This window comes from Gopherus evgoodei, chromosome 1 (assembly GCF_007399415.2).
Source record: "Gopherus evgoodei ecotype Sinaloan lineage chromosome 1, rGopEvg1_v1.p, whole genome shotgun sequence".
Taxonomy (NCBI): Eukaryota; Metazoa; Chordata; order Testudines; family Testudinidae; genus Gopherus; species Gopherus evgoodei.
In genome coordinates, this window is record NC_044322.1 from 147,888,095 (window position 1) to 147,900,818 (window position 12,724).

At 41.0% G+C, this 12,724-nt stretch overlaps 1 protein-coding gene across 2 annotated transcripts in view; it reads left to right on the forward strand.

Moving 5' to 3' along the window:
• The window catches only part of IL1RAPL1 (interleukin 1 receptor accessory protein like 1), a 1,148,381-nt gene that overhangs the window by 903,436 nt on the left and 232,221 nt on the right, over positions 1-12,724 (forward strand). For both annotated transcript variants that reach the window (XM_030575237.1, XM_030575247.1), the window contains exon 6: positions 1,225-1,299. In XM_030575237.1, the coding sequence (XP_030431097.1) occupies positions 1,225-1,299 (75 nt within the window). The remainder of the gene's footprint in view (positions 1-1,224; positions 1,300-12,724) is intronic.

Genomic DNA, 12,724 nt, shown 5'->3' on the forward strand with positions numbered 1-12,724 from the left:
ACAAGGTGAGCAGATTTAGTAGGAAACACACACACATCCATGTGCATAGTGCCAATTTGATGTGGGGGCAGGAGTGGTGTTTTTGACAAATTGGATAGAACGAAGATTATAGAGTCGTGTCAAATGTACTTCAAATCAATGACAGCCCATAATAAAGACGCTAATACAAATTATGGTTAAAAAGTAAAGGAACATAGAATTTCTGGATGACTACAAAAGTGAAAGGAAGGCTTCTCTATGGACATATATTGCTGATATTAGGGAAAAAATCACTGTTGGTCAGAGATCAGTAAAAGCAAGACGTATTTACAATAACAATACTAATTAATGTGTATTCTGTCATTTAAGCTGTAGATGAATAATTTGAATAACATGACCATCAGTTTAGCTGCATGATTTGGCATTTGAGCTTTGCTCTTTCAAAAGAAAATAATGTACCTGAAGATAGTATGTTAGGGATCAATTGTGCAAGTTGATAAGCACCTTTGTACCAGGTGCCAAACACCATCAGCTCTCACTGACTTTGCTCATATAGCACCTTGGAAGAGATTTATAGAAACTTACAGAATCAGACCTTACTGCATATCTTGAAAATGCCTAAATATAAGTCTAACTGCTCTAAGGTAGTACTAGGGAAGACTAAAAATGGAAGAACACTTTTGTGGACAATCTTGACACTTGTAAACTATTTCCATTTCACAGATTTCAAGAACTGACCCATTTTCTGACTTTGCTTAAAAGTGTCATTGATCTTTTTATTAATGTTCTAATTGACATTTTTGTCAAAATTGTGTTGAAAATCATTATCAAACATCTTTGCTTACTGAAAATTGTGGTTTCAGTAAACAAATATGTTCTCACACACAATTTTCATTAAAATAATTATTAAACATCTATAAAATTGTCATGGATTTTTTCTGAAAAACAGAAAATGTCTGATGTTGATAAATGTTTGTGAAAAGTTTGAAAAAGACAAATATTTTTGGTCAGAAAAATTTATGACAAACTCTAAATAGTACCTTGAGTATGAAAAATGCTATTTATAAGTGATGTATTATTTTACAGTTAGAAAACAACGTACCCATCATAACATCTGGAAGTACATTATTTAATTAAAAATGCACACAAATTAAGAGATCTCAGCTGGCATAGGTAAAGATCAAACACTATTGTATAATATGTAATAATCAGAATAATTATATTTGTATGCTTTTTTTCCCCCAGCACCACTAACAGATAAACCACCAAAGCTTTTGTACCCTTTGGAAAGTAAGCTGATGATTCAGGAGACCCAGCTAGGTAAGTAGCAATCATGTCATGCTGTTCAGTAAATTGTGCTGATGTCATCCTTTGTGTTAATGATTGATGATGATATTAAAGTTTACCTGAAAGACATGAAAGAACATTAGTGTTTTGCCACCACTATGCCTGGGTTCAATAAAAAATGTGTTGCACAATTGCTATAAGAATATTATTATTATGAATAATAATCATTGGTTAATGAACACTTATAACATGTGTATTACAGGATTCTCAATGTATAGACAATGTTAGTTAAGTTTGGTGTATCATCCTAATATTGATCTCTGAGTCACAGGGATTTAAATCATATATATGTACTTTTACTTTTACAACATGTTTATCTAATATACATATTTATGATTCAGTGAGTAATTAAGATTCAGTGTAAAATTATAAGTGCAGAGTTTATTGCACTTTAATCCAATTCCTCTACATGGCTTCTTTTGCTTTGGGGTTTAACTATAAATCCACAATGACATTTTGTAATTATAAATACTTGTGATGCCGACAAATCAGCCAACAGACAGTGAGAAGTTAATATAAAAGTGTCCAGTTATTCTAATATGCAACAATTTAAGAGGGTTTGGAATGACCTATCTTACCCAGGACAATGTAAAGGAATTCATCAGTAGAGTGAGCATCTTTCTCCTTTTCTCAGTCTGACCAGTGTGGGTCTTGGGATGTAACATGCAGTTTAGAATTATGGTGAGCGGTGTCTAAAGGCAAACAAATTGTCTAATGGGTTGACAGATGTTCTAGCATTTCATCTGTGGACACAAATGGAATTGGGTTTGGTGGTTTAGCCTGGACAAGTGGCAGACATTTGTTGACTAAAAAAAAAAAAAAAAGGCAGCACCGAATAATGTTAAAGAGATACTGTTGAGGAGAGATCTCAGATAGGAGAAGTAGAAGTCTTCCAAATTAGGACTGACGTTCATTGGCAGAGAGTTTTGTACTGTGCTTGTCCATGCTATGCCTGACACTAGCAGTATTTAGTGGCCCTTCATTTTAATAAATGTAAAAATGGTGAGATTGGGAATTGCTGGTTAAGGGACTTTAAAGTGTTGAAATACATGCACACGCACCCCTACAGTTGTAATGCAATTCCTTGAAATATTGATTTCCGGAGGCATTGCTTTCATGCATAATGTCACATAAGTACCCATGAATATATGATAGTGTGTATGGTTCTTCTCTCAGTCCCATGAAAAGTCAGGGGAGTATAGTCCAAAATAACTCTGCAAAACAGCCTTCCTGACTAATGTTGCTTTCAGAAATATCATTGGGGAAAAATGATTTTATTTTTTTTTGCTTTTTGTCGCTCTCCTTGCTAAATGTACTATATTGATGAGATTAATTCAAAAAGAGTGTAATTATTAATGGCTAGCTAGTGGCTTTTTGTCTCTGATTTTTAGGATTAATCATATCTTTGATTTCTCAAAGTTCTAAGAAATAGAATGAATACTTTGTGAAGTGCCTGGTTATGGAAAAGGCATTTTTCAAAAGACTAAATAGTTGTGGATGAAAGTGAAAGGATTAACCTGAAAATGTCAATTCCACATACAAATTGGGAGGAGTGACCATAAATTAATCTGAAGTAATAATGGCTTGTCTTGTCTAACCAGCCTACAGGAACTATATTAATTAATTACTTAAGCATCTATACAAAAAGCATGCTAATGCCGTAAGGCTGCAATGGTGAGATTGAAACTGTGTTGAATAACTGTCTTTAAACTGAAGGTCCTTATCCTGCTAAAGTTTAGCATTGTTTGACTTAAATCACATGACTAGTCCAATTGACTTCAGGGAGATGATTCACATGTTTAAAATTAAGTAAATACATTACGCATTGGCAGGATTCCGGCCTTAAAAATTCTGCCACTTATCCATTTGACTCCGGTATCACAGAGAGATTGAAACAGCTGACATTCAAGTCTGAATGTCAGAGTCTCTTCCCATGCTGAGAAACCCAGCTGAAATTAATATTGTAGAGCTACAGGCTGTTTTAGGAGAAGCATAGATAGTGGTTGGTTTTCTTTCACTTAAAGAAGAAGATGGGTGAGATGTTTTTAGAGGCAACTGTAAAGGTTGGGGAGCAAAAACATTATTTTTTATGCTGTCCATGTGAAAATATTCCTTCTTCCAATTTATAGGAGTCAGGCATTTGTAATTCCCGCTGTACTGGACTTATAAGTACGACTGATATTCTGCTTGCACCTTGTTGAGAATGCAGCTGCACAATTCCTCATGGATTTGAGCTACTGTAATTATATTCAGCTCGCTTTTGTGTTCTTTACATTGGTTGCATATTAATGGTGAAGTCAGTTTAAATTAGCCTTTGATTTGATTTTTAAAAGTTCTGAATGGGACTGGCCCTGGTTGTATTCAAGACCTCCTCCTTAAGCCCTCACCTGCTGGGTTTTTGTGCTCACATACCACCTTGTGCTTAAGGGATTCTGCCATTGCCCCTGAAAGTCAGTAAGCAGTGGTGCTTTGGTTGTGGTAGCCCCTATGGTGTGGAACTTCATTGGTCCTGAAATCTGTTTCATTTCTTTTCTCTTCACTTTTTAAATTACTATCACGGTTGCTGTTCTATTGTTCTGTTCATATTGTTTTTTGTTTACCCAAATATTTGTAGTTTTATGGAATTTGGTGTGTTCTTTTTATTAGTTAATTGGAAATAGCTTTTATGATTATTGTTCGGCACCCTGAGTACTTTTAAGTGGGAGAGGTGCTTTTTAAATAGATAATTTTGTATCATTATTATTGTGTTTTAGAATAACAGGAAAGTGAACATTAATTTGTCTATTAAAATCATATTAGGCTTTTGAGACTGCATTATTTAATTAAAATTCTTAGACAACACCTTCATCCTCAAATAAAATCCCACATACCTCTAAGAAATCAGAACTGATTTCCCAAATAGTCCCCGCCAGCTCAGAACTTCCTGAATTCACTGAAGTTATCTGTTATACAAACAAAATCCTAGGATTTCAGATTACAGTGGATATTTTTAACATTTCAGATGACTTTTAATGTTGTCATACATTGATTTATATCCCAAATAATTCAGGCATGCTAAACTGAAAGTCTACTATAAGACTCAGATCCAAAGTTTAACCTGTTCTTCTGTCAATAATAGCTTACAATATTAGGAGGCATTTTAAAATAATTGTCTTGTCTTTTTCTCTCTTATTCTTTAAATAAACAGGTGTTCCTGTAGTGCCTGGTTTTATTCTAAATATAGTGCTCTTGTGTGGAACAGTACAGAACAGATGTTTTCACAGTAGACAATTTGTTGAGGATTGGCAAAGCAGCTCATAAAAATAGATTGAAACTTCAGCCACAATTTTGAATAAAACATTAACTGAAACAGAAAAAGGACAGAAAAAGTTAGTTAGTTATTTTTTTTCCTTGTTTTGTTGTTGTTGTTGCTGTTGTTATTGTTTTTCTCCCACATTATCCATTTGGTGGTCTAACCCAGAACTGTATGTTCAATTGCCAAAATTCTGCAGAAAAAAATGGTATACTTGTAGTATTGTCAGAGAAATTGAAAGCAGGCAATAGTAAAAAAAATGATGATGAAATAACCTGGTCTGGCATGATTTCCAGCACTCTCTGAACGACCAAAACATTTCAGATAGCTGTTTGAGTAAGAAGCCACATTTTTCTTCCTTATCTGAACTAATCTCTTGATTAGTCCATCAGTAAAAATTGCTTCTATGGTCCAACAGCATATTCTCCCTTGTTGGTCTAAAAAGTATTTTTTTCCTATAAAACTGAATTAATGATGAATTGGGGCTTTTTTTCTTTTCTTTTAAAACACACAAAAAGTTCCTAACACTGTTTCTAACATATTGTTTCTAAAAGAGAGGTGTAAAGAATTCCTAAAGGTCAAGCTTCAGTGGAAGGAGATTAATGGTCCATTTATATTACAATGTATTTTATTAAATCTTCCACAGAAATTGGTCTTGTTAATGAGAAAAGTACTTCTTAACTAGTCTAATCAGAAATTATATAAATAAATACATAAATAAAAAGTGCCTCTGTTCTAGTACTCAATTAAAATGAATGAAAACGATTTTCATGCAATGCACCTGAATGACATAACAATGCTGTTAAAGGAAAAAAATCATCATCATTTTAATATATATTTAAAAGTTACCTTTTATTATTTAACATCTAGCATTATTAAAACTGAAGCAATTTTTAAAGGTGCTTATTTTCATAGTGGTTCAATGCTAGCAGCACTCTCTGCTATTAGTATGAACTCCTCGTAGGGTTGCCAACTTTCTACTCACATAAAACTGAACACCCTTGCCCCACCCCTCTCTTACCCCTCCCCTGAGGCCCCACCCCGTCTCTGAGGCCTTTCCCCCACTCACTCCATCCTCCACTCCGTCACTCGCTCTCCCCACCCTCACTCACTTGCTCATTTTCACCAGGCTGGCTCAAGGGGTTGGGGTGTGGGAAGGAGTGAAGGCTCCAGCTGGGGGGTTTGGTCTCTGGGGTGGAGCCAGAAATGAGGAGTTCAGGGTGTGGGAGGGGGCTCCAGGATGAGGCAGGAGGGTTGGGATGTGAGAGGCTCCTGGGAGTGCGGGCTCTGGGGTAGGGCCAGGGATGAGGACTTTTAGGTGCAGGAGGAGGATTGGGGTTCAGGGGTGAAGCTGAGGGTTCAGAGTATGGGAGGGGACTCGGAATTGGTGTTTGGTAGGGAGTATTGGCTCTGGGCTGGGGGAGCACATTCTGGGGTGGGGCCAGAAATGAGGGGTTCAGGGTGCATGAGGGGCTCTGGTGTGGGGACAGGGATGAGGGATTTGGTGATACGGGAGGGGGCTCTGGGTTGGGGCTGATAGATTCAGAGTGTGGGAGGGGGATCTGGGCTGGGGCAGGAGGCTGGAGTGCAGGGGTGTGTGAGAGATCTGGCTGGGGGTGCACACTCTGGGGTGGGGACTGGGGATGAGGGGTTTGTAGGGTGGGAGGGGGATCAGAGCTGGGGCAGGGGTTGGGGCATGGAAGGGGGGTCAGAGGTGCAAGCTCTAGGTGGTGCTTATATCAGGCAGCTCCCAGAAGCAGCGGCATGTCCCATCCCTGGCTCCTAAGCAGAGGTGCAGGCAAGTGGTTCTGCATGCTATCCCATCTCACTGCAGTTTCTGACCAATGGGAGCTGCAGAGTCAGTGCTTGTGGTGGGGCCAGCCTGCGGAGTCCCCTGGATGACCCTATGAGTAGGAGCTGGAACATGTCACTGCTTCCGGGAGCTGTGCAGAGTCACGGCAGGCAAGGAGCCTGCCTTAGCCCCTCTGCACCACCACCAGATTTTTAACAGTCTGGTCAGCAATGCTGACCGGAGCGGCCAGGATTCCTTTTCAACAGGGTGTTACGGTCGAGAACCAGTCACTGGGCAACCCTAACTCCTCTCAGGCACATTGAGCATGCACTATCAACTACCTTTGGCTTGGACACCACAGAAAGAAAGGCAAGACATCAGGAATATGATTTAACTAGATCACAACTTTATTAATAGCACATCTGGAAACTATCTGGCAATAACTCATCTGGAAAAGGTCATCCCTCCTATCTGTTCCACCAGGTAGGGGAAGAGAGTATTGTCTCCACACTCTACAAACTTCAGAAGCCACAGTCCCATTCCCCACCTCCTTTAGGAGATGCCTTCTCCTAACCCACTTCCAGTTTTGTTTGATCAGGGAAACAGTCCACTTGTTGCATGATTACTTGCACTGGGTACTTGTGAACAGGAAGCACCAGCAATTAGCCTTTTATTTCTGAATATTATTATAATATGTATATTATTATTAATATTTAGAATAATAGCAGGTTGTAGCATATTTATGTACTGTTCATCAGAGTTAGTTTTAGAACAAATTACTATAATAAAAACAGAAAGTGGGAGACAGTTTGGAAATATGGAAATGAATGTTGAAGGTACTCAAACTACCTTATACCCTGAGAAAATCAGAATCTCAGAAATACCTTTTCCCCATCTTAAAATAGTATTTAATTTAAGCAGTAATTACAAAAACAACAATAATTTACTCTTGATTGCACAGTAGTTGTGCTAACTCCAACTTTTTTATTGTCAAATACAATCAACAAGAAAGACAAAAAATCTAATTTTCAAAATCTGTATTACCATTTTTGATACTCCGCTTGTGTAGAAATGCAGTGGCCATTCAAAGTGTGAGACATAGGGGTTGATCTTCTTAAAGATCTCATGAAATATCCTTGACACGGCAGTAACACCTTTAACAAAATAGTGGAAAAGGGAACAAAAATGAATATGGGAGATTGGAATCACTAAGGGTCCGTACAGGAGTACAGAATTAGGAGTTAAGAGTATTTCACAGGCTATTTGTAGACCCAAACATCTTTATGCTTAAGTACTTGTCAAGTTGCAGTGTAAACTAAGGCAAATCTTAACCAGCTAAGTAGAGGTAATAGATGGTAACCTGCATCTACATTAAGACAAAGATCATAAGTAGTGTTAAAGGACTTTCCCTTCACCCCCTCCCCTGGTTCTTGTCACACAGACAGAAAGCTAAAGACCAGAAGTCAGAAGTGTAAGCAATGTAATGTTTACTGGGGTTAGTTCCAAACAAGCATATCCACAGCTCTACCTGCTGGCAGAGTCTGTTTCCCTGTGTTTCGTTCCCAGATCTGATGCCGCAGAGCATTTACCCCATATCCCCCTTCCCAGCTCTGACACCACAGAGCCTTGCCTGTGTCCCAGTTCCCCATTCCCTCCTCCCTATTCCCATTTCTACCTCCTCCTTCTTAGTAGGCCCAAATATACCTGCAATGACTCCGACAGTCCCACCCCTTTCATATCCCATGGGAGGGGTGAGGAGTGAGGTTGTGCTAAAGTCAATGACAGGCATTCCTTTGGTCATTTAGTGTTTTATACCTTTTCCTCCCCAATCCCCCCTTGCTCTGCCTGACTGGTTGCTTGACCTTGCCTTGAGATAGAGGTTGAGACAATCTTAACGTGTGCTCAGTGTCACAGAATTTGGGGGAGACAAGGCCCTGCACCCTCAGCTTCCTGCGATTCACCGTGACTCTCAGCCAGACAGTAGAACAGAAGGTTTATTAGATGACGGGAACACAGTCCAAACCAGAGCTTGTAGGCATAAACAGGGGCCAGGGGAGGCCAGGAGGTCTATCTGACCTCCCGTCCATTCTCCCAGCCAGCCCCAAAACTGAAACTCTCCAGCCCCTCCTCTGCCTTTGTTTCTTTTCCGGGCCAGGAATCACCTGATCTCCAACCCCCCTCCTGGGTTCTTATGTTGCATGCTCAGGAATCTTCCCTCAAGGAAAGTTTCCCATCCTCAATGCAGACAGTCCCAGTAAAACCCCCTCCATATTTCCCAGGTCAATACTCCCCACTCCCTACTGTGTCACAGGCACCCACTCAGTATTCAGAGAAAACATTAAGAACATTCCCACTTCATTACACTCAGACACTCTCATAGACTCATAGACTCATAGGTCAGAAGGGACCAATCTGATCATCTAGTCTGACCTCCTGCACAAGGCAGGCCGCAGAACCCCACCCATCCAATTTTATAACAACCCCTATCCCAGGACCGAGTTATTGAAATCCTCAAAATTGGTTTGAAGACCTCAAGCTGCAGAGAAACCACCAGCAAGCGACCCATGCCCCACGCTGCAGGGGAAGGCGAAAAACCTCCAGGGCCCCTGCCAATCCGCCCTGGAGGAAAATTCCTTCCCGACCCCAAATATGGTGATCAGCTAAACCCTGAGCATGTGGGCAAGATACACCAGCCAGCACCCAAGAAGGAATTCTCTGCAGTAACTCAGTTCCCATCCCATCCAACATCTCCCCGCAGACCATTGAGCAGACCTATCTGGTGGTAATCCAAGATCAATTGCCCAAATTAACAATCCTATCATAACATCCCCTCCATATACTTATCAAGCTTTGTCTTAAAGCCAGGAAAGTCTTTTGCCCCCACTACTTCCCTCGGAAGGCCGTTCCAGAACTTCACTCCCCTAATGGTTAGAAACCTTCGTCTAATTTCAAGTCTAAACTTCCTAATATCCAGTTTATACCCATTCGTCCTCGTGCCTACATTAGTACTAAACTTAAATAATTCCTCTCCCTCCCTAACGTTAACCCCTCTGATATATTTATATAGAGCAAGCATATCCCCCCGCAGCCTTCTTTTGGCCAGGCTAAACAAGCCAAGCTCTTTGAGTCTCCTTTCATAAGGCAGTTTTTCCATTCCTCGGATCATCCTTGTAGCCCGTCTCTGAACCTGTTCCAGTTTGAATTCATCCTTCTTGAACAAGGGACACCAGAACTGCACACAGTATTCCAGATGGGGTCTCACCAATGCCTTGTATAATGGTACTAACACCTCCTTATCCTTGCAGGAAATACCCCGCCTGATGCATCCCAAAATCGCATTTGCTTTTTTAACAGCCGTATCACATTGGCGACTCATAGTCATCCTGCTATCAACCAGTACCCCAAGGTCCTTCTCCTCCTCCGTCGCTTCCAACTTATGCGCCCCCAACGTATATCCAAAATTCTTATTATTAATTCCTAAATGCATAACCTTGCACTTTTCACTATTGTATTTCATCCTATTTCTATTACTCCAGTTTACAAGGTGGTTCAGATCTTCCTGAATAGTATCCCTGTCCTTCTCCGTGTTAGCAATACCCCCCAGCTTTGTGTCATCCACAAACTTTATTAGCACATTCCCACTCTTTGTGCCAAGGTCAGTAATAAAAAGGTTAAATAAGATCGGTCCCAAAACCGATCCTTGAGGGACTCCACTAGTGACCTCCTTCCAGCCTGACAATTCACCTTTCAATACGACCCTCTGGAGTCTCCCCTTTAACCAGTTCCTTATCCACCTTACAACTTTCATATTCATTCCCATCTTTTCCAATTTGACTAACAGTTCCCCGTGTGGAACCGTGTCGAACGCCTTACTGAAATCTAGGTAAATTATATCTACCGCATTTCCTTTATCTAAGTAATCCGTCATCTTCTCAAAGAAGGAGATCAGATTGGTTTGACACGATCTACCTTTACTAAATCCGTGTTGCAATTCGTCCCAATTACCATTGACCTCTATGTCCTTAACTACTTTCTCCCTTAAAATTTTTTCCAAGACCTTGCATACTACAGACGTCAAGCTAACAGGCCTATAATTACCCGGATCACTTTTATTCCCTTTCTTAAAAATAGGAACTACATTAGCAATCCTCCAGTCATACGGCACAACCCCCGAGTTTATCGATTGCTTAAAAATTCTCGCTAACGGGCTCGCAATTTCACGCGCTAGTTCCTTTAATATCCTCAGATGGAGATTGTCCGGGCCCTCCGACTTCGTCCCATCGAGCTGTTCAAGTACGGCCTCTACCTCAGTTGCGGTAATATCCACTTCCATATCCACATTCCTGTTTATCATCCCTCCATCATCGCAAGGTTCCTCACTAGTCTTATTAAAAACTGAAGCAAAGTACTTGTTTAGATGTTGGGCCATGCCTAGGTTATCCTTAACCTCCATTCCATCCTCAGTGTATAGCGGCCCCACTTCTTCTTTCTTTGTTTTCTTCTTATTTATGTGGCTGTAGAACCTTTTACTGTTGGTTTTGATTCCCTTTGCAAGGTCCAGTTCAGTGCGGCTTTTAGCCTTCCTCACTTTATCCCTACATGTTCTGACCTCACCAAGGTAGCTTTCCTTACTGATCCTGCCTTTCTTCCACTCCCTGTAAGCTTTCTGCTTTTGTCTAATCCCCTCTCTGAGTTGCTTGCTCATCCAGTTTGGCCTACAACTCCTGTCCATGTTTTTTTCCCCCTTTCTCGGAATGCAGGCTTCCGACAGTCTCCGCAGCTGCGACTTAAAGTAATTCCAGGCCTCCTCCGCATTTAAATCCACTAATTCCTCCGTCCAATCCACTTCCCTAACTAATTTCCTTAACTCTTTAAAATTAGCCCTCGAGAAGTCAAAAACACTAATCCCAGATCTACATTTGTTTATCCTTCCATCTAGTTTGAACTGAATCAGCTCATGATCACTCGAACCAAGGTTGTCCCCTACCACCATTTCTTCTACGAGGTCCTCACTGCTCACCAACACCAAATCTAAAATGGCATCTCCTCTCGTAGGTACTTCAACTACTTGATGAAGAAATCCATCCACTATCACATCCAGAAAAATCTGACCCCTATTACTCTTGCAAGTACTCGTCCTCCAGTCTATATCTGGGAAGTTGAAGTCCCCCATAATCACACATTTCCCCTTTGTGTTTACTTCATTAAAGACATTAAAGAGGTCTCTATCCATATCCCAATCAAATCCCGGCGGTCTGTAGCACACGCCAAGCACTATCTCAGGGGAAGCTCTAGTTGCTTTTTTACCCAGTGTGATTTTTGCCCAGACAGACTCTGTCTTATCCATTCCATCGCTTCTTATTTCGCTACAGTTAATTTCATCATTGATGTACAAGGCTACTCCACCACCTTTGCCTTTCTTCCTGTCTTTTCTAAATAGCATATAGCCTTCAATAACCGTGCTCCAGTCATGAGTACTATTCCACCAGGTTTCAGTTATCCCTATAATATCCGGTTTCACTTCCTGCACCAGTAACTCCAGTTCCTCCATCTTGTTACCTAGGCTCCTCGCATTAGTGTACAGAACTTTTAATTTTCGGCGTTTGGCATCAGTGACATTCTTTCCCCCGTCGTGCAGAGACCTTTTACCACCAGCATCACCCGTTACTCTGGTTTCTACTCCACTATTCCTCCTTGGATCAAATCTTGGGACCGCAAGGGTATCTCCTCTCACTTTGTTTACTTTCCTCTCCAGGTTATATTCCGGCGTGGAGATCTCCCGAACATCTCCCAACCATCTCCCCCAACTTCCTAGTTTAAAGCTCTCTTGATGAGGTCGGCGAGCCTCCATCCTAGAATTCTATTTCCCTCCTTGCTTAGATGAAGTCTATCCTGAGCGAACAGTCGTCTATCTGTAAACGCTTCCCAGTGACCGTACATCCCAAAGCCCTCCTTATAACACCACTCCCTAAGCCATCTGTTGATCGCCATAATCTTGTCACTCCTTCGTCGCCCCACTCTAGGAACCGGCAGAATCCCACTGAAGATCACCTGAGCCTCGATGTCTTTGAGCCTCTTCCCCAGTCTGGCATAGTACTCCTTGATACAGTCCAGCGAGTAACTAGCCATATCATTCGTTCCCACATGAAGGATAATCAACGGATTCTTTCCCGCTCCCACTAAGATCGTATTCAGCCTCAGGTCCACATCCTGTATCTTAGCCCCTGGCAGACAGCACACCCTTCTGTTCTCCCGATCAGGTCTAGTTACAGGCCTATCTACTGTTCTCAGTAAACAGTCTCCAATCACGTAGA